The 25,252-nt window shown below is 54.3% G+C and overlaps 1 protein-coding gene across 2 annotated transcripts in view; it reads left to right on the top strand.

Moving 5' to 3' along the window:
• CLCN4 (chloride voltage-gated channel 4) overlaps positions 1–25,252 on the top strand; it is a 45,222-nt gene that overhangs the window by 11,367 nt on the left and 8,603 nt on the right. For both annotated transcript variants that reach the window (XM_037512726.1, XM_037512727.2), the window contains 9 exons: positions 1,077–1,231; positions 2,990–3,089; positions 7,532–7,719; positions 12,130–12,252; positions 18,097–18,303; positions 18,844–18,924; positions 19,438–19,983; positions 22,580–22,766; positions 24,257–24,655. In XM_037512726.1, coding sequence (XP_037368623.1) covers positions 1,088–1,231; positions 2,990–3,089; positions 7,532–7,719; positions 12,130–12,252; positions 18,097–18,303; positions 18,844–18,924; positions 19,438–19,983; positions 22,580–22,766; positions 24,257–24,655 — 1,975 coding nt within the window. In that variant the 5' untranslated portion in view covers positions 1,077–1,087. The remainder of the gene's footprint in view (positions 1–1,076; positions 1,232–2,989; positions 3,090–7,531; positions 7,720–12,129; positions 12,253–18,096; positions 18,304–18,843; positions 18,925–19,437; positions 19,984–22,579; positions 22,767–24,256; positions 24,656–25,252) is intronic.

Genomic DNA, 25,252 nt, shown 5'->3' with positions numbered 1-25,252 from the left:
AGCAAGCGCTTGCCCCGGAGCTTTGTGTTGGGCCTTGTGCCGCCAGCCTGGCCTGGCTCTTGGCCCGACTTAGTCCGCTTGGGCTGCTCTGATGAAAGATGCTGTCCTGGGAGCCTTCTGTATGCCGTCTAATTTTCTCAGGCTGGACAGCCGAGATCAGGGTGCTGGCTTGGTCGGATAAAGGCCCTTTTCCTGCTTGAAGATGTGCTCCGTGGTCCCTTTTATAAGGGCATTAATCCCCTTCCCAACCGCACCACCTCTTAAAGGCCGCGCTTCCTAATACCTGGCAGGGGAGGATTTTAGCCATCTGACCTCGGGGGACACCAGCACTCAGACCGTGGCAGAGCTCATGTGGCCGGCTGTCCCCCGTGCCCAGGGTGCCCCGCCACTTGGCTGGTCTTGCGGCCTTTTCACTGCTGCTGGTGCCCCTGGTGAGTGAGTGTTTTGATTGCTTGATGGAAGTGTTGGCCCCAAAGGCTCATGGGAACCGAACCCAGTATTTCTCCTCAGGGCAGAGCTTCAGTGCCTGCTCACTGGTGGCCTTAGGGAACCAGCTCCTGCAGTGAGGTGAGTCGGCCGTGCTGTAGGCAGAGCCTCTGTGTCTGTCCGATGTCATCTGTCGAAACCTGGTGCCCAACCCAATGTTCTCCGAAGCTGGGGCCTTTGGGAGGTGCTTAGGTGGTGAGGGCAGGTCCCTCGGGGGGGGGGGGGACAAATGCTCCCTGGGGCCTTCTGTCATGTGAGGACGCAGCGGGAAGACCTGTGTCTGAACCAGAAAGCAGACCCCGAATCTGCCCGCCCCTTGATCTGGGACTTCCCGGCCTCCAGGACTGGGAGAAGAAATGGGTTACCTCCCGTGATCCTGTGGCCACGTATCCACTGAGCGACACATCACCTGGTTTCGAGGGCAAGCCCCCATCTGTGGCGCCATGTTGCAGCAGCCTGGACTGACAAGGCTGCCGTGTGCCTCGCGAGCAAGGCAGTTCGCTCTCAGGCCAGGAAACAGCACGCGGGCAGCTTCTGCCAGGCGCGGGCCGACGTCCGGCCACATTCCTAACCGCAGCTTCCTCTCGCAGGTGTGAGTAGCATGGTCAATGCCCCCGCGATGAGTGGCTCCGGAAACCTGATGGATTTCCTCGACGAGCCTTTCCCCGACGTGGGCACCTACGAAGACTTCCACACCATCGACTGGCTGCGGGAGAAGTCCCGGGACACCGACAGACACAGAAAGGTGGGGGCCGGGTGTAAAAGACACGTTGAGGGGACCCCTCCAAACAGCTCAGGCCGCCCTTCATGAGCAGCATCGAGCCGGGCGGGGGCCACGTGGCACATGGGGGCCGGGCGCAGAGAGAGAGAGAGAGACAGGTGCTTTGGTGGGAGGCTGCGTGCTGTCGGGCGGGATGGTGGGAGGAGAGGACCCAGGAAGAAGACCCACCTGGAGCACAGCCCCTTGGGCTAGGCCCCTGCCGTGGTGCCGTTTCTGGGGCCCTGTCTTGTCTGTCAGGATGGAGGCAATTCCCTGGAGATGGATTGGGGGGGGTGTGTGCCCAAGCGCCTGGCAGCAGGTTGGCATTCAGTGCATGGACCCGATAACTTGGGTGTCGAGTACTGAAGAGGGGCGGTGAGGGAAGAGTTTTCCAGAAGAGGGCAGCCCTTCATTTGGTTCTTGAAGGCTGACTGAGAGTTGACTAGGAAGAGAATGGGGAAAGGAGTGTACAGTCCGGGTGGCCCCCTTCGAGTCACAGAGATGTGAGCGACCAGGGCCCATTTGGGTGGACTGCAGTGCTCTGGGGCCGCTGGAAGATTCAAGAAGGGGGAGGAGTCCGAGGAGTCTGGTCGCACGGGCTCTGGGCCACCCTGGGAATGGCCAAGCAGCCAGGAAGGGACGTTTGTCTTTTGTCTCGGGGGCTCTGGGTATAAGAGAGGTGCGCTGCGGGGGCGGGAAGCTTGGTTTGGTCGGGAGAGAGCTCAAAGGCCTCACGAGGCAGGAAGTGCAGGTGGAGAGAGATGAGCAGGGCCAGGGCTTCTGTAAAGAGCCACTCACGGGCCGGGGAGTTGCGTGGTCAGGAGGGGCCGGTGACCGCCAGGAGGGCAGACGGGGGAGCCGCTGATTTCAGGAACAGGCCCAGCGAGTTCTGTTTCAGCCGCTGTGCCTTTGAGACGCTTGCCTGGCCCGCGGCTGGGGGCGGGTGGTCGCAGGTGGAGCACGCTCAAGAGCAGGGTCAGCGCTGGAATGGGTGCTGAAGCTTGAGACGTGGCCACGGGGCCTGGTGTGTGGAGGGAGAAGTGAGGAGACCCAGGACCCGGGGCCCTGCCGAGGTCCCGCGGGCACGATGGGGAGGTGGCGGGGGCGGACACAGAAGCAGGCAGATCAAGGGGTGGAAGCAGCCTCCGGGCTCGGCACGGAAGGATGGGCAGAGGGGCAGCCTTCACTCGCCAGGGGTGGTCTCGGCGGAGGTGGGTTCGGGTAACAGGGCGGTGAGGTGAGCTCCCTGCCTGGTTCACGCACACCCGTCTGCGCGGTGAGCACCGCCCGTGCTAGCGAATCCCATGATCTTGCTGGGAAAATTGAGCCTTGGAAACACAAGAAGGGAATGAGGAGTTCGGAGAGGTTCTTTCGTGAACACACCGTACGATGTAAGTGGAAAGAGTCATCCATATTCAAAATGGCGACCCCACACCGACCGTCTCCCTTCGGGGGGCTTTTAAATAATCGAAGCTCAAATCACACTTAGGAATTTTTTGTGATTAAGGGCATTTTCCTGGATTGGGAGTCTTCGGAGGGTTTGTGGCATTGGTGTGGCTCTGCGCGCAAGACCGCCCGCTCTACCGTGGTGGCGGGCCCCGCGGGACGAACGGACGTGGGGTTGAGTGGCTGTCGCTGCAGTCCTCTCCTCGCTCCTGCTGTTTCCCAGGGGGAGTGTGGCGCGGACGGAAGTGTGGGCTGGGAATGTACCCAGTCAACCGCTTGTCCTTGCTTCGTTTCCAGATCACCAGCAAGAGCAAGGAGTCCATATGGGAGTTCATCAAGAGCCTGCTGGACGCCTGGTCGGGATGGGTGGTGATGCTGCTCATCGGCCTGCTGGCGGGTACGTGGCCGAAGTCCCAGCGCCAGCTCTTGGGGAAGCGTCTGATTGCAGGGTGTTTCTCTTTCCCCCCGTGCGAGGAATGTGTTACTGGAATTATCGAGGCAAAGGCATGACCTCCTTTGGACATAAAACCTAGCACCGGTGAGGGAGGCCGGGCGCGGGCCCAGGGTTCTCGCCTGCGAGCGTCGTTGCAGCGCCGGGCCGGGCCAGGCAGCGCGAGGGTTTATGGCCATGCTGGGTTTTATTGAAAACACACATTTTATGATCTGTGGTACTCGGCTACGTAGATGGCAGCAGGGTGTGGGGAAAGTTTGATCTCGAATAGTAAAACACCATGAGACTGGCCTTCACGCGTCCTGGCCGTCCCGGACCGAAGCGTGAACATCCTCAGATGCTCCAAGAGCGCTCGAGAGCCCTGTGTGTCCAGAGGGCCAGGGAGGCCCCTTTGTCCCTACTTTGTTCGGATCTGCAGGGCCTCCGGGCCTTCGCAGTTATCCCAGCCCCACGCCTGTGAGCAGTAGATGTTTCCAGAGCGGATGGACGAATACCTGGAGGGAAGAACATGGTATCAGGCACACCACCTCTCCTTGGAGATTGTTTCCCGAGCCTTATTTCCTTCCAGGAGGCTGTGGGGGTTAATGTCTAAGACTGATAAAAATCGAGCATGCTTGGTGTCCCCGCACGCCGCCCCGGCCTCCAGTCACCGCAGAGTTGGTAGGGAATGACCGGCGCGGGCAGAGACCGGGGAATGCGCCCAGAGAGAACACTGCGGCCTAGGAAGAGCTGTGATTCTGGAGGGGCTCCCTGGTGGGCGCCCTCGCCTTTACTCCATACACGATCCTAGGGGGTCTTGGGGGCCAGAGAGAGGCTCCCTCTGCCAGGCACGGGTCCCGGGGAGTTCTTGCGGCCGTGGCTGTCCGCCCATTGGCCCTCCTCCCCGGGGCTCCCGCAGCAGGTGAGGCGGCCGTGTCGGAAGGGGGACTTCTCGGATGTCTACGGCGCTTGGCCACCAACCGGCTAGACTGCTTCTACGAAGACATCTGCAGGCGGCGGAACTGTGAATTTTGAGGTCTTTATTTAGAATAGATTTGTAAAGCCGTACTCCAGATCGTTATTCTTGGCTCCTGGGAAAGAGAAAGAAGCGGGAAATGAAAACCCAGAGTAGATGTTCTGGCGTCTTGCCAGAGTCAACAGTCCGCGTGGATTTAGGGACTAGCCCAAGAGCCTGGTCAGGCTATAGCTTTAGCAGATCTGGTGTTGGCCAGTTGGCTTCACGCTCGGCCTGATTCCACCACCTCTTTCAGGGAGACTCTCCTGGGGCATTAAGAAAAATACTGCTGCCTGGGCTTCAGTTAAATAGCACCCCTGGAGATGGCGCCCCAGCACTGAGTAAAGCCCCCTCAGTGCAGCCAGGGGAGAGAGCCAGGGAGAAGGGCGGGCCCACGGCCACAGCTGCAAGTGTGGAGTCCTGTGTCGCTTAACATGTTCTTGCATCCTTAGGTGAGTGGGGTGCAGAGCGTTCGTCCCAGAGTGTAACTGTGTGAACCTGGGCGCTCTGACCCCCGCCCCCCCTCTCTGGCAGTGCGGTAGGGCCTATGTAGAGGTGGGCCCTTGTGGCTGGAATGGGGAGCGTCTCCTGACCGCACAGCATGGTTGATATTGAAGATGAAGGGAAACCCCGCAAACTGTACCCCATTTTCCTGTTCCAACTAGCTGAAGGTGGAGAGGACCCAGGGGTCCCACTGCCTGGCCTGTCACCCCGTCGGTGGCAGCTGGCCTTTATGTTCTAACTCCCCAGAGAAGAGGCCCAGGCGGCGGCTCCCCTGCAGGGCAGTTCTCAGGAGCTACCACTGGGTGTCGCTGTTGTTCCACCAAAGGCAGCGGAAAGCCGCCCTTCAGAGGCAGGCGGCAGGGAAATGGAATGTGGGACACGGGGCTTAGGGATGAAGGTGGGTGGAATTCGGGGTGATCATTGGGTTCTGCCCCTGGGTGTCTGGAGGACTGCTTCTATACCTTCTTTCGTCTTCCATGTGAGTTGTTCCCTGACCCTCCCCCTTTTTTATCTTTGAAATTCTCATTCTTTTTTTTTTTTTTAAAGATTTATTTATCTATGCATACAAGAACTGGGGTGCAGGCCAGAGGTGCAGAAGGGGGAGTGTGAGAGGAATCACCAGAGACAGAGTGGAAAGTCAAACAGGCAGGATGACTGAGGGGAGCAGAGGGGACAGGAGAGGTCTGCTGCGCCCTGTGGGTCACCTCCCTGGCCGGGGATGGATCTCGTGCTGCAGAGGCTGCGGACAGCTTCATCGTGCTGAGCCTTAACCCCGTGCACCGCCAGGGAGGCCCTGGCCCCCTTTTATGAAAATTGCATTGCTCCGTCTCCGAGCCTCACCCCCCTCACCCACAGTCTATCACGGCTTCATACAGCTCCCCCGGGTAAAGTGTACCACTCAGGGGTTCTAACGTGCTCAGATGTGTGTAGCTGTTCTTTTCTCAGTTTTAGAGCATTTACATTTGTCCCAGAGATGTTGGCTGTCGAGCCCCAGTTTCCTCCCTGCCCCGGGCACCCACGAATCCACCTTCTGTCCCTCCGGATCTGCCTGGTCTGGACATTTCGTACCAGTGGAATGGCAGAGTATGTGATTGCAACATGTGATCGCTTGTGATTCGCTTCTTTGGCTCAGAACGTTTTCCAGGTGGATCCGCTCTGCGGTGTGGCCATGCCGCGGAGGGCCGGTCGGCGCTTTGTCTCTCCACTCGGCAAGCGGGGGCACGCGTCTGTCGCCCTCGTGGGCTCTTGTGAATGGGGCTGCTGTGACAAGTCTTTGCCCACGTGGACGGAGGTTTTCGTTTCCCTGGGGCGTATCCCACGGAGAGCAATTGCTGCTCTGCTGCTCTGCTGGTGACTTTTAACTTTTTGAGGCGCTGCCAGACTGTTTCCGCTGCGGCTGCGCAGTTGTAGCACGTGTATTTTTTTCTTTAGCACTTAGCACCTTCTAATGTACTTATTTTGTCTGGAGTCTTTCCCCCCTCGAGGTGTGATTTCCTGAAGACGGGACCGAGTCTGTTTTGTGCACTCCGTGACCCCAGGGCGTGGCGCGGGGTTGGCGCATGGGAAGTAGGTGCCCGGTAAACAGGATGACTGGCTGGCCCTGAGTGTTCTGGGTTTCATTCCTTCACTGTACTCGTGTATTCAGCACGGGTGTGCAGCTCCCACTGTCTGCCCACAAACTGAGCCAACAGTGGGCAAGGCACATGGTTCTCACCCACTGAGTGGCAGAGGGCCTGGACATCCAACCTGACTTCTCCTGGCATGCAAACCAGACAACAGGACACACATATTCATACATTCATTCAGACAACAGGACACACATATTCATACATGGGTAACTAGTCTCGATAGCAGGATGTGACAGGTATGGTGATCAGGCAAGGACTGGCAAGGACACCTACTGCAGACTTAGGAAATCAGGGAAGGCTTCCTGAAGGAGGTGATGAAGATGCTGGCATCTGGAAGGTAATAGGCATGTGCTGGTTTGGGGGAGGACAATACTGCCTGAGATGATGCAGAGAAGAAAGCCTGATGAGGGGCGTGCTCTGAGACATGAGGAGCCGGCTGTTTGAGGGTGTAACCATTTCTCCCCCAAACAGTGGGTGACTTCTGATGGAACAGGGGATCAGGGATCAGGGAACCCTCATGCAGGTAGGTGGGATGGCTTAGGTGTTGATGCAGGTGAGGAATTGAGATTGGAATACAGATCCAGTAACACTTAGAAAAATTAAGTAACTTGAAAGTATATTCCCTACCTAATAAGAGACTACAAAAGACTGTTCTAGACAGAGGCCCAAGGTAGCCTTCTGTGACCCACAGCCCACTCTATTTTATCATTCCACTTATATCAGCCTTTCATTATTTACTGACATAGACCTATAATCCCTTATTTGTAATTTAAAAAATCCAGAAAGTTCTAATAAGTGAGTTTTCTCCAACTTCGGTTGCTAGTGGCTGTTGTTGTGCCTCCATTTTCGCAGAATTGTCACGTTTCTCTGAGAAATACCAGCGTGTGTGTTCCCAGCATCCCAGCGCAGCACCCACCGAGGGGCCATGTTATTTCCGTGTGTGCATCTTAGTTCTAAAGTTCGCAAGACATGAATTCCGAAAGCTGCCATGGCTTGTGGTCAGGAAAGACCCGCGTCTCTGTCCTGCCTGACTTAAGCCACCGAGGATGGCAGGTCATTGGCATCTGCATCTCCCTGGACTGGGCACAGCCTTGCCCGCACTGTCAGGGCTCAGGGGGCCTCAGGTTTCCCAGCGGGAGCTTCCTGTGTGGGTGCAGTGGGGTGGGGCTCTCCTCCCCCTCTGGCGTGTGGCCTTCCGCGCTGACCCACGCTCGTCCTAGCATCTGCCCGGTGCTTTCTCTGAGTGGCTTGTCTGCTTTCAGGCACCTTGGCTGGGGTCATCGATCTCGCTGTCGACTGGATGACCGACCTGAAGGAGGGGGTCTGCCTGTCCGCCTTCTGGTACAGCCACGAGCAGTGCTGCTGGACCTCCAACGAGACCACTTTTGAGGACAGGGACAAGTGTCCTCTGTGGCAGAAATGGTCGGAGCTGCTGGTGAATCAGTCGGAGGTGGGTGTCTGGTGGGCGCCTGGCTGGGCCCTCCTGCCATCTCTTGGGCTCGGGGACTCCCTGCCACCCAGCTTTCTGTGTCTGCTTTCATCTGCAAGCACTGGCTCCTGCCAGCGTCCACGCACGTGAGTGGACTCGTAGCCTTTGGCCTTTCCTGGCTCTGATGTTCAGACTTCATTTGTACAGCCCTGCCGTGCTGCCGTGCGGGCACAGCGTACCGGTACTGAGCAGTCACGCGCCACCACGTGGATGTCCCCCCCCCCCCCCCCCCCCCCCGCCGCCAAGTTCTCAGCAGTCTACCCCTTGCGGCCTCGGGGGTCGCAGGCGGTGCCACCAGGTTCACAGTAGTACTCTGCTGTTGGCACAACCACGTCAACTAGCCACACAGTTCTCAACGTGTTCCCCACATTAAGCCACACATGACTTTTTTTTTTTGACAGTTCAGAATTCTCATTTTAATGTTTACTATAATTTTTTTATTTTTTTTAATAAATTTTATTTTTATATTCCCCATACAATTGCAACCCCGTTATTTTGACCCCAATCCCTCTCCTCCCCGCCCCCCACCCCCCATAGAGTGTCTCTGGTTCATAGTTGCTTGTTGATTTTGATTTTCACTTTCTTGTAGTTATTCTTTTTCCTGGTCCCTTATTTAAGTTTTCTAGATTCCTGCTATGAGTGAGACCATCCGGTATTTTTCTTTTTCTTTCTGGCTTATTTCGCTGAGCATGATCCCTTCCAGCTCCATCCATGTTGCTGCAAATTGCATGTGTTTATCTTGTTTGAATGCTGAGTAATATTCCATGGTGTATATGGACCCCATCTTCTTGATCCAGTCATCTATTTTTGGGCATTTGGGCTGTTTCCAAAGCTTAGCTATTGTCAACAGTGCTGCTGTAAACATAGGGGTGCAGGTGCTCTTTGGAATGGATGTTTCTGTGTCCTTTGGGTAAATACCTAGGAGTGGAATTGCTGGATCACATGGAAGCTCTATGTTTAGTAGGTCCAGAAATCTCCACACAGCTCTCCATAGTGGTTGGACCAGTGTGCACTCCCACCAACAGTGCAGGAGAGTTCCTTTTTCTCCACACCCTCGCCAGCATTTGTTGTTGCTAGTTTTTTTAATATGTGCCATTCTCACTGGTGTGAGATGGTATCTCATGGTAGTTTTGATTTGCATTTCCCTGGTTACAAGTGATGTTGAATGTTTTTTCATATGCCTGTTGGCCATTTGCATTTCCTCTTCAGAGAAATTTCTTTTTAGCTCTTCTGCCCATTTTTTGACTGGATTATTTTCTTTGTTGTTGTTGTTGAGTCTCATCAGCTCTTTGCAGATTTTTGTGATCAGTCCTTTATCATTAGTGTTGTGTGCAAAAATGTTCTCCCAGTCACATGACTATTTTTTAAAGTCTGGTGTTTGGCCTTATTTTTCTTACCTAGAATGATCTGCTGATCGTGCTGAAGAAATAGGGTTGATTTTTAGACCTAATTAGTTGAGGAGAAAAGATGTTATCTTTTTTTTAAATAACAACCTTTGTAAGAAAGCAATTGCATTCGGTGTGTACTCCCCGTACAGACATGATGCAGTGATTTCTAGAACATTCACAGTGTTGTGAGACCATCCATCCCTGCAATCTAATTTTAGAACATTCTCATCCTCTTCAAAAAAGCCTTGTCTCCATTAGCAGTCCCTCGCCATTTTCTCCCCAACCGGCCCGCCCTAGGCAATCACTGATCTACTTTCTGTCTCGATGGACTTGCTTACACCTGCACATCTCACATGAATGGGATCATACAAAAATGTGGACTTTTGTGTTTGACTTCTTTCACTCAGCTTAATGTTTTTCAGGTTTGTCCATGTTGTAGCATAAATAAGTATTTTGTTCCTTTTTGTGACTGAATAATATTCCACTCTATGCATCGACCACAACTTAGTTATCCAGTCATCAGTTGATGAACACGGGTTGTTTCTCTTTTGAGCTATTATAAACAATGTAGCGTTGACCATTTGTGTACAAGTTTTTGTGTGGAGGTATGTTTTCAGTTCTCTCAGGTAGATTCTTAGGAGTGGAATCTTTGGATCATAAAGGAATGCCATGTTTAAACTTTTGAGGAACTGCCAGACTGTTTTCCATAGTGATTGCACTATTTTATGTTTCTACCAGCAGCGTATGAGAGTTCCAATTTGTCCACATCCTCACCAACAGTTGCCGTGATCTGCTTTTGATTATACCGTCCTCGCAGGTGTGAATTGTCTCATTGGGGTTGAAGTTATTATCTTCCAATGCATCTTAGGAGCACACCACAGAGGGTGTTTCTGGACCTTCTCAGATGGGGATGTCCCGGGCTCAGGGGTTGGAGAGGTGAACTGAGGACTAGGTGCTTGCCTTTGTAGTCCTTAGAACTGCAGCTCTGTGTAAAAATCACAGTTCAGGAAAGGGGTTAATTTTTTTAACCAAATTCAGTGGTCACCACAATGACCATGGGTCACCAACAGATCAGAAGCTTGGGGGTGGGGGAGCGTGGTTGTCAAGATTCACATTAGGAGTAACGTGAGGACCATTCAACCTAGAATATTCTGGAAAGATAGATGTAAGCTGTTTAAACATCTCCTCCCCACTTTTTTGCCTGATTAACTTACCACAGTTAAAGACATTTGGAATGCACGTTGCCGTTCTGCTAAATCTCTTCCTTGGTGGAACTGAAAATGAATTCCTTCAAATCTCAGAAGTAGACAGCGATCTTGAAATCTCACACGTTCTCAGTGCTCTCCATTAACTCCAAAAATAAACGCTCTCCTCGGGTTGATGGGACCAGGCAGGCAGAATTGGCTGGCCGCCATGTTTAATTTCTCTCCTACTTACAGAATGTTTTTGGGGAGATAGCCGTCCATCTTCTCAACTGTTTCTGAGATGCATACTTTGATTCAAAGAATTACTGTTAGCGAGAGTGAGAAGTTATTTTTGGTCTTGAAACAACACATTTCCAAGTGGGTGAAATACATTCTTCAGCCCGATTTCTCACTGCATCCGGTGTGAATACACGCGATCGCAAAGGCCAGCGCCCTTAGTCTTTCGGAACGCGAGTTTGCATTTAATAGGCCCATGTGCGGCTGCGTCCAGGGTCTGGCTTGCAGGTGACCTCACTTTCCTTCCCCTCCCTTGAGCAAACCAGATGGTGGCAAGCAGTTGGGGCCTGGAGACATGGCGGGCCTGGTCCCCAGTCTCAGAGGCCCTGGGTGGCGCGTTCAGCTCGAAGAGCATCTCCCCACGTCAGACACTTTGGAGGAAGCGGCTGGCTGCATGATGCTGAAGGGGGCAGGGAATGCTTGTCCCTCTGGGAGTGTCTCTGAAATGTCAGCTGGCCTCAGGATCCCTGGGGACTTGGTGACTCATTTTGCTGGGCTGTCTCCTGAGTGCCTGTTTCCCCAGTGCTGGGCCCGAGCGCCTGCATTTCCACCCCGCGCCCGAGTGATGTCCAGGCTGCCCATCTTGGGACTGGATTTGAGTAGCAGCACCTAGAGCTCAGTCCCCCACCTAGTCCCTGGCAGCGCAGTTGCTTGCTGCGGCATAGCTGCGGCCCTGAGGAAGGCTGGAGGAGGCCGACCTCGCAGACTAGAAGAGAGAGGCCTTCTGGGGTCCCGTTCCCGCGTCACACCCCTCCTTAGCTCTACTGCAAGTGGCGATTAAAGCCGAGTCGCCTTCCCCCTCTCCATGCTGCGTGGGTTTGATGGGGCTGGAGTCAGTGCAGGGTCCTTGGGCTCACTCTGGGAACGGTGTCCCCGGAGCGCCCCTTTCAGCGGCACGCGGCGAGTTTCTCCCCGAGACAGAGGCGGGCATTACATTGAAAGGGCAGGTTGATTAGGCAAAGGGACAGAAGAGTGAAGTGCACCTGCGTGGACACCTGCGGGCAGGAAGAGCGACCCCTCTGGCGGCGGCATTAGGTTTTATGGGCTCTTTTTGGTGGGGAGGGGCTCATCTCTGTGAGGCGCCAGTTGGTTGCTAATTTTGGGTAACTGTAGAATCTGAAAGGGACGGGGGTTCTACAATGGGCTCCATCTCTATATCTATAGTCTGCGCCTAAGGATACTAGTTTCTGCAACTGTGTCGATGGTTATGCTAATCTCTTCTACCCCCCCTCCTGGTGTGAGCCAGGTTTCTGGTCTTGTGGCGCCTCCTTTTTAGTTTTTTTTGGGTCTATTCCTGTCCTCCATCAGTTTCACCCGGTGGCAGGTCTGTGCAGATGGAGCTGCTGGCACTGATGGCAACAGCTGATAAGCCAACACCAGGCCCCGTTCGCTGGCTCAGGACTGGAGAGAAGCTTCTGGGCTCCCAGTGGGGGGGGCGGGGGGGGCCAGGGGTCAGGGCTCAATGCGATGGCTCACATTGTCCTTTTTGCTCTGTCGCATAGGGTGCCAGCGCCTACATTGTCAATTACCTGATGTACATCCTGTGGGCCTTGCTGTTCGCCTTTCTGGCTGTCTCCCTGGTGCGGGTGTTTGCGCCCTACGCCTGTGGCTCAGGTATACCTGAGGTGAGTGGGGTCTGAATTCCTTTTGTGCCAGCAGTAAGGGCGAATAGGTAGCACTTGGGTGCCAAGGACAGTTCCAGGCAGTGACATCTATTAAGTTATTTATGCCTCACCATCTGCCTGTGAGACGGGGACAAAGCCTCAGTGAACATTGAGGAAATGGAAGTGAGAGGTTGAGCCACTGGCCCGAGGTCACGGAGCTGGAAAGTCAGGGCTGACCGCAGGGGTTGGCTTCAGCATTGTGTTCTGTTGCTTCCCAAATGACACAACTCTTGTCTTTGCAAATTAGGTGTAACTCTTTTTTTAAATTTAATTTAATTTTTTATTTTTAAAGATTTATTTATTTCTGCATACAAGAGCTAGGGTACAAGCCAGAGATGCGTGGGGGGGGGGGTCGGTTAGAGGATTCACCAGAGACAGAGCGGGGAACAGAACAGGCAGATGGACAGAAATACACTGCTGAGGGGAGCAGCGGGCGAGACAGGAGACAGGAGAGGTCTGCCTCGCTATGTGGGTTGCTCCCTGGCCGGCTGGGGATGAACTCGAACTCGTGCTGCAGAGGCTGCGGATTGCTCCATAGTGTGGTGCTTAACCCTTGCGCCACCAGGGGGCCCAGGCGTAACTCTTAAAGCCAGTGGGGCTCGGGGCCCAGAACCACACCCGTAAATGGGGCACTTTCGTCACCGCTAAGGGTGTCTATGATGGGGATGTGAAAAAGGACAATGGTGGAGATTTGCTGCTCAGGAAATTTACTGATGAACAATCCCCTTTATGAGTAAACACCCTTTGCTCTTCTGCTGGCTGCGTAATGACAGTCTTTAAAAATGCAATGTCGTTGGGCCTCCCTGGTGGCGCAAGGGGTTAAGTCTCAGCACTGTGAAGCTATCGATGGCCATTATAGCATGAGGTCGATCCCTGGCAGGCCAGGGGGCTGACCCACAGGGCGCAGCAGACCTCTCCTGTCTCACCCGCTGCTCCCCTCAGCAGTGTGTTTCAGTGGATCCGCTTGTTCTGCTCCCCGCTCTGGTGAATCCTTTCACTCCCCACACCTCTGGCCTGTACCCCAGTTCTTGTATGCATAAATAAATACATCTTAAAAAATATATGACTGGGAGGACCTACCGGGCAGAATAACTATAAAGGAGCAAATTCCCGAAAAGCCCCGACTGTGAACATTTTAGGCAGAAATTGTTTGAACAGCGCTCGTTATCACTGCGGCTGCTGCGGCTTCTCCAGGCTGGCGCTCCAGGAGTATGCAGAGCTGGGAGCTGGGACGTGCTGAGTTGGGAGTTGTGACCAGTGAGGGCAGCAGAGCCGCCTCGGTCCCTGCCCCTGGCACCACACTCTTGGGTGGCTCCTGCCGGCACGGATCCCGCTCCAGACAGTTCATGGAAAGGGCTGGAGTAATTTTAAAGAAATCAAAAGAAAACCTCAATGTTGTCTTGTTCTAGGAAAGACAGAAAAAAACCTTAACATGCCACGCTGACCTCTTGATGGTCTCTAGTGACGTATTGCTGCAGGAGCCGGGAAAGCAAGCTGCAGGGCCGTGCTGTCGGCTCGGCGCAGCCAGTTCTGCTGGGGGCACCTGCGTGTTCCTAGAATCGCGGCGCTCTGCAAAGTGCAGATAAAAGCCACACAGGCACAGGAAAATGGGGGTGGGCACTTTGTCGGGGACACATACAAAAATGATAGGTACCTAATAAAAGCAGCAGCGTGGTCTCGCGCGTGTTAAACGTTAGATACAGAGACGCGCCCCGCGCCGGAGCTGGCCACGGTCCGGGCACGCACGGCTCGGTTCGGCTGCGGCTCCTTCTCTGCCCTCCCCGTGTCCCTCCCAGATGAAATTGTGCTTAAACAGACACGGAAGTTGCATGGTGCTCACGTTCTCCCCGAAGGCGTGAGTCGCGTGGGTACGCAGCTGTGCTTTCCCAGCAAGCCTGACGGCAGGACTCGCTCTCCGAGCCCGAAGCGCCTGGACAAGCGAAGATTGCTGCTGCCGCCGCGGGTTCAGACCCCAGCTCCCAGCAGCAGGGGCGTCTCACGTCAGCCTTTCAGAGACGGGGAGAGATGGCCGGGGGGAGTTGGTGGACAATGTGCAGCCGCCGTCCAAGGGGGGATGGGCAGCCCCAGCGCCCCCTCCCCAGAACCAGGCCCGCGTGGCTCGGCTGTGAGCTTGGGCAGGCAGAGGGCTCGGAAACGGGCCGTGACGGGGAGGGGCTGCCCGGGCTTGGTGGTCATCCAAAGCGGGCGCCTTCATCTGGAGACAGCGGCGCTGGAAAGGAGTGACACGCCGAGCTGAGCGTTGGGTTTCCCGTGTGAGCAAAGTGCACACTGATGGGCATGGAGGGACGAGGAAACAATGGTATCGAGTGAAAAAGTCACTTGCAGAAGATCATGTGAAGTCAGATTCTCTTCACGTGCGGCCCGTAAACAGCCGAAACGCAGCAGCCTCCCGCTAGGTGGAGACGTCTGTCCTGAAGCTAAAGGAAAGTCGAGGGAAGGGCTGGGGGGCGGGGGTGGGGCCGGGAGGAAGGCGGGGTTCGGGTGGGGGAAGCACGCGCAGCTTTCAAAGGCTCCCACTTTTCTTTTTCCGAAACTCAGTGCTTGTTTGATTAATATTTTGGCCACGCAGAAGCACGGAGCAGTCATTTCTACTCAGATCATCTTTTAAAGTAATCAAGAACCCAATGGAGGTTTTGGAATTAAATTTTGCTTATGATGACTCAGTCCTAGCAAAGTTCCGTTATTATATTATAGTAGAGCTTGCAATTCCTAACCCGGGGGTGCAGTTCCTACCCCGCCCTTGGAGGAAGTAGGGTCAAAGTAATGCACATAAATAGTTCATGGATGAAAAGACCCTCCTCTCAGTCAAAACCCCACTAAACGCATAAACCGACTTCACTCAAATGGAGATACGGGGCCAGCCTTCTCCGTGTCAGCGGGGCGCCGACGGCGCTCTTCAGACCTTGGACTTCTCATCCTTCGCGGCCGTCTGCTGTGTGGCAAAAATGACCTGTACATTTCCAGAATTGCTCCTCCTCCCTAGTATTTACTTCTGGAACATTTGGATGACTCAGAATGAAAATTCCGTGGAAACATTTTTCAACATGCAAATGTAGAGAAGCAGTTTTTTTTTTTTTAAAAAGATTTATTTATTTATGCATAAAGAACTGGGGTGCAGGCCAGAGGTGTGTGTGGGGGAGTGAGAGGAGTCACCAGAGACAGAGTGGGGAGCAGAACAGGTGTATCTACTGAACTCCATTGCTGAGGGGAACAGCGAGCGAGACAGGAGAGGTCTGCTGCCCCATGTGGGTCAGCTCTCTGGCCAGGGATTGAACTCGTGGTGCAGCGGCTGGCGACAGCCCTATAGCACTATCTTTAACCCCTGCACCCCCAGGGAGGCCCCGAGAAGCAGTTTTCTGTGCAAGAAATGCTGTTGCGGATGCTCTATAAGGCACAGTCACAATTTCTTGGACTTGGGAATTTAGAGAGACCTGAGCAAGGGTGTCCCTCTTCCTACTGGTGTTGCCGCCAACTCTACAAAGAAGTCATGTCCTCTTAGCACGCGTGCGTGTCTCACTTCCCCAGGAGCCACAAGCACCTTTGCAGGGATGGGTTGTCGGAAAAGTCATGACGTATTTTTTCTGTTTTCTATACAAAAATGCGTCATGACTTCTCCGACAACCCGATATTTATTTACCAGAGAGGTTTTCAAGTCAACGCCACTAAATCACAAATCCACTGCCGTGCATCTCGTTACAGCCCCGCTCCATTCAGAGTTGATTCATTCAAATTAAAGCGAGCAATTGGATTTTGGCATCTACTGGGAATGAATTTGCTTTCTTTAGCCCCTAATTTGATCATGACAATTTTATAAAATCATTGTAGAGAATTACAAAATACCTATTACATTGTTCAATTCACCACATGTCACGACTGGCAAAGGCTCAGGTAATTTAGATGCTTGTAATTTTCCCAACGCTATTACACTCTTAAACTGTACCCCAGGGTCCCAATCCACATTAACTAACTGACAAAAAATTATGGATAATTTTATTCGAGGCAACACAAAGGGGCAGGATTGTGGCAGGCATAATAAAACATCCCTTAAATAAAGGAGCTGAGATCCCCAGAGCACAGACTAAATAGGTGAACTACCACTAGTCAGAGAGCGGTTTAACCACCGCTCGTCTGTCTCCCCTCGGTTACAGGCTAGTTCCCAGCCGCCCTCCGCCGCTCAGCCAGGAGCCCCCTGCTTTTATAGAAACGGGCTCGTCGTGTTCCTCGCAAACAGAGTGACCGTGATGCTGAGGAGCGTTTCAGGACGGACCCTGAAATGTTGAGAAACTCGGGGTACCTGGGACCTGTATGGCCTTTTCAGGGATGGGGCTGTCTTCTGCCTGGGCTGCATTCAGAGTCGCCTGGGGGGGTGTAACCCCCATGCCCAGGAGGTCGCAGAGCAAGTCCGCCACGTCGGTGGGGTGAGCCGGTCCTCAGGGGGGGGTCCCAACTTCCCAGGTGGTCCAGTGGGCGCCCCCTCTGAGGCCTATGATAGCTCTTTGAGAATCTGATCTCTTGACTGAACGATGAACCTCAAAAGGAAACATTTTGAGGTTATGTGGAAATCTCCACACTGACGAGAGGTGACAGTGGCCTGTTCCCTGTGGTACAACGGGAGAGAGAACGCGGCCGTGCAGCTCACTGGCCGACCCCGTCTGTTCTGACGAGTGGTGGCGGCTTCCAACTCACCAGCCAGGAGTGGGTAAACGTTCACTCCATCTCAGGCGACTGTGGGGAGAGGTTGAAGACAAAAAAAAAAAAAAAAAGAAAAAAAGAAAAAAGGTATTCCAGCCGTTGGCGAGGCTCCGTTTGCAGCAGAACTGGGAGGAAGAGGAGTTGAACATGGGGGATGGATCGCCGAGACTGGCACCCACTTGAATTCTGAAAGCTCTGGGAAGGCTCCTGGGCACCTTTGGAAGAGAGCCGCTCTTGAGCATCTGCGGAAGGAGGCCGGTCTGCAGACGGACCCAGACGGCTCCACCTGGAGCCAGAGTCCTTTGCGGTGCAGGAGGGCAGGGGTCACGGCGAGAAGGGGTGGCGTGGAGCCCGACGCCGTCTGTTCCCCGCAGGTGCATCACTGGGTGTTGAGCATCTTCTCCAGCATCCACATTGTCTTAATATTTTCAGACCGACAGGAAAGTGGAGAGAATTGGACAGTAAACAGCCCCTGCCCTTCGCTGCTGGCTGGGGCGGCTAACTCCGCGCAGGGCAGAGGTTAACATGTTAGGCCCAGGGAGCCAAGAGGCGGCGTCAGGCAGCCTCTCCCTGAGGCGCCAGCACGTCTTGTCCACACTCTTGATTTGAAAGCGTTGCGCGCGCGCTTGGCTCGTGGGCCGTGCAGACGGCGGCAGAGGTGTGTCAGCCCTGACCTGGGGTTCAAATGATGTTTTGTTCTGTGGCGTCACCAGACAGCCGTCCCTCTCCTCGCCGCGGACATCTCCCCGTCGTCAGCACTGACGCCAGGACGAGCCGTGTCTGCGCGCGGGCCGGGAGCAGGGGCCGAGCGGCCTCCCAGGCGGTTCTCGCGCTCCCTGACCGTCTCGTGTCGCCGCGGGCGCTCCCCGGCGTGGGCTCTTCTCGGGTTTTCTTTCATGAAATTTAACATTACATGTTAATATAGAATTCTGCTAATATAGAATTGTAGCTAAATTAAAAGCGGAAGTAGCCTCTTCCTTTAATTCAGTGACTCTAACCCTGAACGGCGCTTCTCAGGAATTGCAGTAATTACTATTCGTGACTGAGGCGCTGCAGCAGCTCATCCCCCCGCGTCTCTGTCCTCTGTTTCAGATAAAGACTATTTTGAGTGGCTTTATCATCAGGGGCTACTTGGGGAAGTGGACCCTGCTGATCAAGACGGTGACCCTGGTGCTGGTGGTGTCCTCGGGCCTGAGCCTTGGGAAGGAAGGGCCCCTGGTGCACGTGGCTTGTTGCTGTGGCAACTTCTTCAGCAGCCTTTTCTCCAAGTACAGCAAGAACGAGGGCAAGAGGCGTGAGGTGAGCGGGTCTGCGTCCGTCTGCAGCACAGGTCTTGGTGGGGAGGCGTTAGGCTGCAGATAATCAAGATGGCGCTTGTTGGAGACTCGGCTGGGTCCACAGGCAAGGGGCGGCCTCAGGTGTGTCCACCAGGGTCCAGGCAGGGGCCTCTTGGAGGGACCATACAGCAAAGTGGTCCAAGCTTGGGCCATTTGTTCCAGAACTTTGGGGTCGGTTCTTGAGTCCATTTGCCTTATGATGGGTTGATGAGTCTTTGCACGGAGAGCTGAGGGTGACGGTCCAGGAACGGTCTTGTCACTGGTAAGGAGAAACCAGAGCTGATGTGGTCCTGTGGTTGCCGCCGAGGCACAGAGGGCGTGGTTCGGGTTAGCTGTGCTCAGCAGCTCACCCAGAGGCTAAACGTGGTTGTTAAGAGAAGATCGAGTGGGTTTGACTCAAAGTCGGTTCCACAGTGTCTTCTGGAAACTCCCTCCTCTGGGCTTACCTGCAAGGCCGGATTCTGTGAAAGGCCTTGACTGACTTGTCGCCGTTTCCTCGCAGGTGCTTTCAGCTGCAGCGGCCGCTGGCGTGTCGGTCGCCTTCGGCGCACCCATCGGGGGTGTGCTTTTCAGTCTGGAAGAGGTGAGGCGGGGCAGGCGGGCGCCTGAGTGGCTTTGGGGGTTGAGAAATTTGTGGCTGGTGAGCATGGCGGTGGCCTCCACCTCAGCCCTCTGAGGATCACATTTGAAGGGGCTTTCAAACAAGATTCCTAAAGTTTATTCAAGGGCCTTAACTTAGCTGTTCAATGCCTATTTTTTGAGTATTGTTTTAACCATTGCTCATACAATTTTGGGGGTAAGAGTTTTGGGGAACCCTTTGTTTCTCAAACAGAATAACGATGAGTTTTCTCATTTCTTAAAAAAAAAAAGGTCCAGTCCACCTTCTGCAGTCGCCATGCTGCTTTTAGACTCAGGCAGCTCTTCAAATCTCTTTGTGGGAGCATCTTGGCTGGAGTTGAACTAGATGGAGGCACCTGCCCCGGGGCTTCGGTCTCGAGTGTCTTGTCACTTGATTTGCGGGTGGCCACCGGCCAGCGCCCTGGGGTGCTGAGCCCTTTCTTCTTCAGCCGACTCTGATTTTTTGCTTTTGTCCCAGGTCAGTTACTACTTTCCCTTGAAGACCCTGTGGCGCTCCTTTTTCGCAGCCCTGGTGGCGGCCTTCACGCTGCGATCCATCAACCCCTTCGGGAACAGCCGCCTCGTTCTCTTCTACGTGGAGTACCACACGCCCTGGTACATGGCCGAGCTCTTCCCCTTCATCCTGCTTGGGGTCTTCGGGGGCCTGTGGGGAACCCTCTTCATCCGCTGCAACATCGCCTGGTGCCGGAGGCGCAAAACCACCAAGCTGGGCAAGTACCCGGTGCTGGAGGTCATCGCCGTGACGGCCATCACCGCCATCGCGGCCTACCCCAACCCCTACACGCGCCGCAGCACGAGCGAGCTCATCTCGGAGCTGTTCAACGACTGCGGGGCCCTGGAGTCCTCCCAGCTCTGCGACTACATCAATGACCCCAACATGACGCGGCCCGTGGACGACATCCCGGACCGGCCCGCCGGAGTCGGGGTCTACACCGCCATGTGGCAGCTCGCCCTGGCGCTCATCTTCAAAATCGTCATCACCATCTTCACCTTTGGCATGAAGGTCAGTGGAGGGGGGGCACCCACATCCTTCTGGGGTAGCCCCCCGCGCCCCAGAACAAAATTGTGATGGGAAGTGTTTTCCTGTGCTTGGCACTTGCCGTCCTCTAACCAGTAAGAAAGCTGCTTTCCGTGAGCGAGCCTGTGAAATGGGGATTTTTTTAAAATAGAATTTCAGTGATTTACCGTGTTGTTTCACAAAGCTGTCGTTTCAGGAGGACGGCTTCACACTGCCGCGCGCGTTCACGCTTCGCTCACTCCCATTAAAGTCCTAGCATCCTCTCACCATCACGGTGCCCCCCGCTTCCCTGTCCCCCCGCTCCCCCCTCCCCCCCCGGTCGCCATCCTATCATCCACGCGCAGAATGGCTTTTGTTGTTTCGCCGGGGCGTGTTCTCTGGCTGTTTATTTCGATTCCACAAATGAAGGAGGCCAGTTGTCTCTCACTTGCTGGCTGACTTCACTTGGCACGGTCACCCCGAGTTCCGTCCACGTCGGGGGAAAGGGCAAGAGTCCCTCCTTTGTAATCGCCGCGTGTGTTCCGTGCACACACGGCTGCCTTGCCCCGGGCTGCGGCAGCGGGCGCTTAGGTCGACTCCCTGTCTTGACCGCGAGCCACGCCGTCAGGAACATTGGGGTGCGGCCTTCGTTTCAAATGAGCATTTTCATGCTCTTTGGATAAACGCCCGCAGGGATTGCTGGATCCTGTGGCGTTGCCGTTCTAGTTTTCAAAGGAATTTCCAGACTGTTTTCCACAGACACTGCCCCAGTTTGCGTCCCCACCCACAGCGAGCGAGGGTTCCCTGCCCTCCTCGCGCTCACAAGCGCGCGTGGTTTCCCGTCTTTCTGACGTGGGCTGTTCTCACGGGGTGAGGGGCTCTCACTGTGTCTTGGTTGGCCTCTCCTTGATGATCAGTGATGACGAGCATTTAGAAGTAGAGAGTCGATCCCATTTTACAAGCAAGGAAGCGCCTCCTCAGAGTATCGTGCTCACGCAGAGGCGCGGACAGCCGCGCAGTTTTCTCAGCGCACACGGGCTTGTGCAAGTAGCAGCTGGGACCCGCCTCCCTGGAGTGTGGCCCAGCCCCAAGACCCCTGTTGCATCCTATTACTATTGCTTTCTATGTGCTATAGCGATTTGTTTCTTTTTTTTTTAAAGATTTATTTTATTTATTTATTTATTTATTTATACAAGCACTGGGTACAGTCAGAAGCGCGGGAGGGTGAGAGAACTCACCAGAGCCAGAGCGGGGAGCAGAGCAGGCAGAAGGACCGAAGGACACTGCTGAGGGGAGCAGCGGGCGGCAGGAGAGGTCTGCGCGCCATGTGGGACCCTCCTCCGGTGGCCGGGGAGCAGCTGGGGATAGAACCGGCGCTGCAGAGGCTGCGGGCAGCTTCGCAACCCAGCACTCAACCGCTGCGCCACCGGGGAGGCCCACGATTTGTTTCTTTTTAAGACTTCCGCAAAGCTGTCCTTGAGCATTTCACGGTCAGACAGAAACTGAATTCTTGCCTCAGGTCAAGGACGGGCGCCCTTGATTAAACAGCCGTGGTCTCTGATCCATCATCCCCTAGAAAAGGGATTTATTTTCATGTCTGAGGAAGATGCCAGCAGCGTGTTTTCGTGTCTGTTGGGAGAAGCCTACTTGGAATTTACGGAGATGAAACAAATGAGGGATGAAAGGCAGCTCTGAAAGGAACAGTCCCAAGCTCTAGAAACTACACCCTAAGATCCAAACTTGACTCTGGTTTAAGGCAGGCTTCCTCTAGCCTCAGATGGACGCCAGTCTGAGGAGGCCTGTGCACAGCTCCCCCTCAGCATCGGCGTTCACACACGATCTCTGTACGTGGGGAGCCAGGCGTGTCCTGTGGCACATGTGTGATCACTAGAGAAAGTATTTTCACACAGCAAAATGGACGGCACACCCGACACTAGCAACCTCTTCGTTCCCATGAGCTATTTCTTTGCTGCCTGTAACCCGCCTTGAAAATATTGAGAGGCAGGTTATGTCCTTTGTGAGGAAATGTCCTTTGTGAGGAAGAGGAGCCACCCCTGTTTCTCGCTCGCTGAAAGGTGTTTGGCCACTATACCTTGAAGAGGTCAGGAAGCCCAGGAAAAGCTTTTTGGAAGGTCCAGGGCTGCTGCGCTGAGGCTTTTTCTTTCTTTATTTCACCTGTGAAAGCTGTAGGCTCTTCTCCATGTTCACACTGTGGCTCGACATTTAATTTTAAAAGCCGACCGGATCGGGTGGCGAGGGGAGCGCGGGGCGGTCGTCTCAGGTGGTGGATGCTCACTTTGAGTGCCATTTGCTGTGGGGCTTGTCATTCTTTGATCCCCAGCGGGCCAGCCCAGCCAGCGTGTGAGGGAGAGGACGTGCAAGTGTAAAACTGCATTCTCCCCCAGTCGCAGCAGACTCGACTGGCTAAGCAGGTGAAATTGCTGGTCCCATCTTTTCCCAACTGACCTTTTTTGAAGCTGGGCGCCTCCTTGGAAGACTGCGGCAAAGTGTGCGCTTGTCGAGGGGGATGCGTGCCCTGCGGTGGCGAAGCTGGAATCGGAGTCCTTTCCTCAGGCTGCTTTGCTCTCTGTGCTCCCTGCAGATCCCGTCGGGCCTCTTCATCCCCAGCATGGCCGTGGGAGCGATGGCGGGCAGGATGGTGGGGATCGGCGTGGAGCAGCTGGCCTACCACCACCATGACTGGATCATCTTCAGGAACTGGTGCAGGCCCGGGGCAGACTGTGTCACCCCAGGACTGTATGCAATGGTGGGAGCGGCAGCCTGCCTAGGTATGACCGCAGGTGGGGTACAACTAGGGGCTCCAGATTTGAGGACTGGTGAGAAGGAAGACCCATACTGGGTGTTGTGCTGCTGTAACAAGCAAGCCCACAACTCCCGGTGGCCTCGCACACCCAGCCTTAGACCTCCATCATGATTGGTGCTTGATCTGAGATCCCTGGATTCCACATTTGCATATTTGCCCACCCAGCTAATATTTGGAAACCCTAAATCAGTGCTCGTGGGGCTTTCATGGTCATTCTTGGATGTGCACAGGGTGGCAGAAAGCTTGAGTTTTCTGCATGCACGTTCCCAGCTGAGGTTGAAGAGTAGCGGTCCCGTTTCAGCTCTCACGCTGTATACAAGTGCCCTTTTTGTGGCCCATTTAGTGCCAGGTGCTTTGCCTGGCTGTGCTTTTTGTCAGTGATTTTGCTGTTTAGAATGGCCCCTGGTGTTCCTAATTGCCACTAGGGTGTGACGCCCTGGCAGAGAAAGCACTTGTGTCATACCAGCTTCGTTCAGGCCTGTGTGAGATACTGTTGGCGATGATTTCAGTGTTAGTGACTCAATGGTGTGTTTGATGAGGGTGTCTGCGAACAGAGATATGCATGAGATAAGGTTTTGTATTAATTGGTTGACAAAAACCTTGTGAGCAGAAACCTCTCCTTATGTTCCCCAGGGCAGTGATGCAGTGATTGCTAATTCAGTGTTTGTGGCGACTTTCTAGGTCATAACCGCTTACAGTAATGAGAATTAACTCTGTGTGTGTGTGTGTGTGTGTGTGTGCACGATGTGAATTAGCAGAGGACTTTGCTCTACTCAGTCATTCAGGGACCAGGCTGATGGAGTCTCTGCCATCTTGCAGCTGTACCTTCTAGAATAGTGGTTTTCAGACAGGGGTAATTCTTCCTCTCAGGGACATTTGACAATGTCAGGAGACATTTTTGGTTGTCAGCCTTGGGGTGGAGGGTGCTTCTGGCATCTAGTGCTCAACACCCTGTGGTGCACGGGCTGGTCGCTCTCAGCCAAGAACAATCCAGCCCCACTGCTCCTAGTGTGGAGGTCAAGAAACTCTGGTTGATGCTCATTGGAAGACTGGGAGTTGGGACAGATTTGCCCTTTGAATAGCAAGGGACACAAGGAGGGACTCTCTCCTGTCCACACTGCTAAGAGTCTCTAGAGTTTCCCAATGTCTGAGACTCTGGAAAGACAACCACACTTGCTGAGTCAGAAACTGCACAGCCCGCATAGGAGCCACTCACCAAAAAGCCAAGAGTGTGGGCCCTGGGGAATAGAACACCCAGCTGTTCCTAGCTGGGGGGGAGTCCCTAGTCTGATGGGACCTTCGGCTCCCTGACACAGGCTGCGTTAACAGAGTGTGGGCATGGCCTCTGGTACAGGCGTAACGACAGTTTCTACCAGCTCATCAGTTCCCACAATCCACGTCCTCTCGAGGGACCAGAGCTGAATTTCAGAATTTCCTTCCTCTCTCGGGTGGCAGGTGGCGTGACCAGGATGACGGTGTCCTTGGTGGTCATCATGTTTGAACTGACGGGCGGTCTGGAATACATTGTGCCCCTGATGGCGGCGGCCGTCACCAGCAAGTGGGTGGCCGATGCCTTTGGCAAAGAGGGTATCTACGAGGCCCACATCCACTTAAATGGATACCCGTTCCTGGACGTGAAGGACGAGTTCACCCACCGCACGCTGGCCACCGACGTCATGCGGCCCCGGCGCGGAGAGCCGCCGCTGTCCGTGCTCACCCAGGACAGCATGACGGTGGAGGACGTGGAGACGCTCATCAAGGAGACCGACTACAACGGCTTCCCCGTGGTGGTCTCCAGAGACTCCGAGCGCCTCATTGGATTTGCCCAGAGGAGGGAGCTGATCCTGGCAATAAGTGAGTAAAGGCGCGAGTGGGTGGGCCTGTGTTCCCCCTGGATTGCCAGAGCTGTGAGAGAATTGGGGAGTCGGAGGGCTTTAAGCTAGGCGCTCCCACACTTTAAGGTGTAGTCAGATGGCCCAGCATCTGGTGCGAATGCAGAGTCTGATTCAGTCAGAGGGCGGTGGAGCCTGAGACGGCGTTCTTTGTCCCCTGGCCGGCTGGGGAGCGAACTCGTGCTGCAGTGGCTGCCAGTAGCCATCGTGCTGAGACTTGATGCCTTGCGCCGCCAGGGAGGCCCCTTAAGATATCTTTAAAGTATCTTCATCGAAGGCTTTATAAAATAAAGCGATACCCTCTCATCTTGGAGTGTTGCTCTAAAATATTCACCTTCCCCCCAGCAACACCTGGTTCTGTCGTCTAGACGCGATAGCACATTTGCCCTGAGTGTGTTCAGGGATGTTTCTCTTTATTATAGGTCCTGCCGCATAACAGGTAGGTGCCTGTAGGCTAAGTATTGCCTTGTACATAATGAGATTTTTAAAAAGCTGTGTCAGTAGGGCTGGGTTTATTTAAAAATAATGTAATCAGTGGCCTTTAAAAATTTATTCAATC

This window comes from Talpa occidentalis, unplaced genomic scaffold (assembly GCF_014898055.3).
Source record: "Talpa occidentalis isolate TD23 unplaced genomic scaffold, MPIMG_talOcc4v2.1 talOcc4.15, whole genome shotgun sequence".
Lineage (NCBI taxonomy): Eukaryota > Metazoa > Chordata > Mammalia > Eulipotyphla > Talpidae > Talpa > Talpa occidentalis.
The sequence above is the reverse complement of the archived record's forward strand: the minus strand, read 5'-3'. Positions and strand labels throughout refer to the sequence as shown.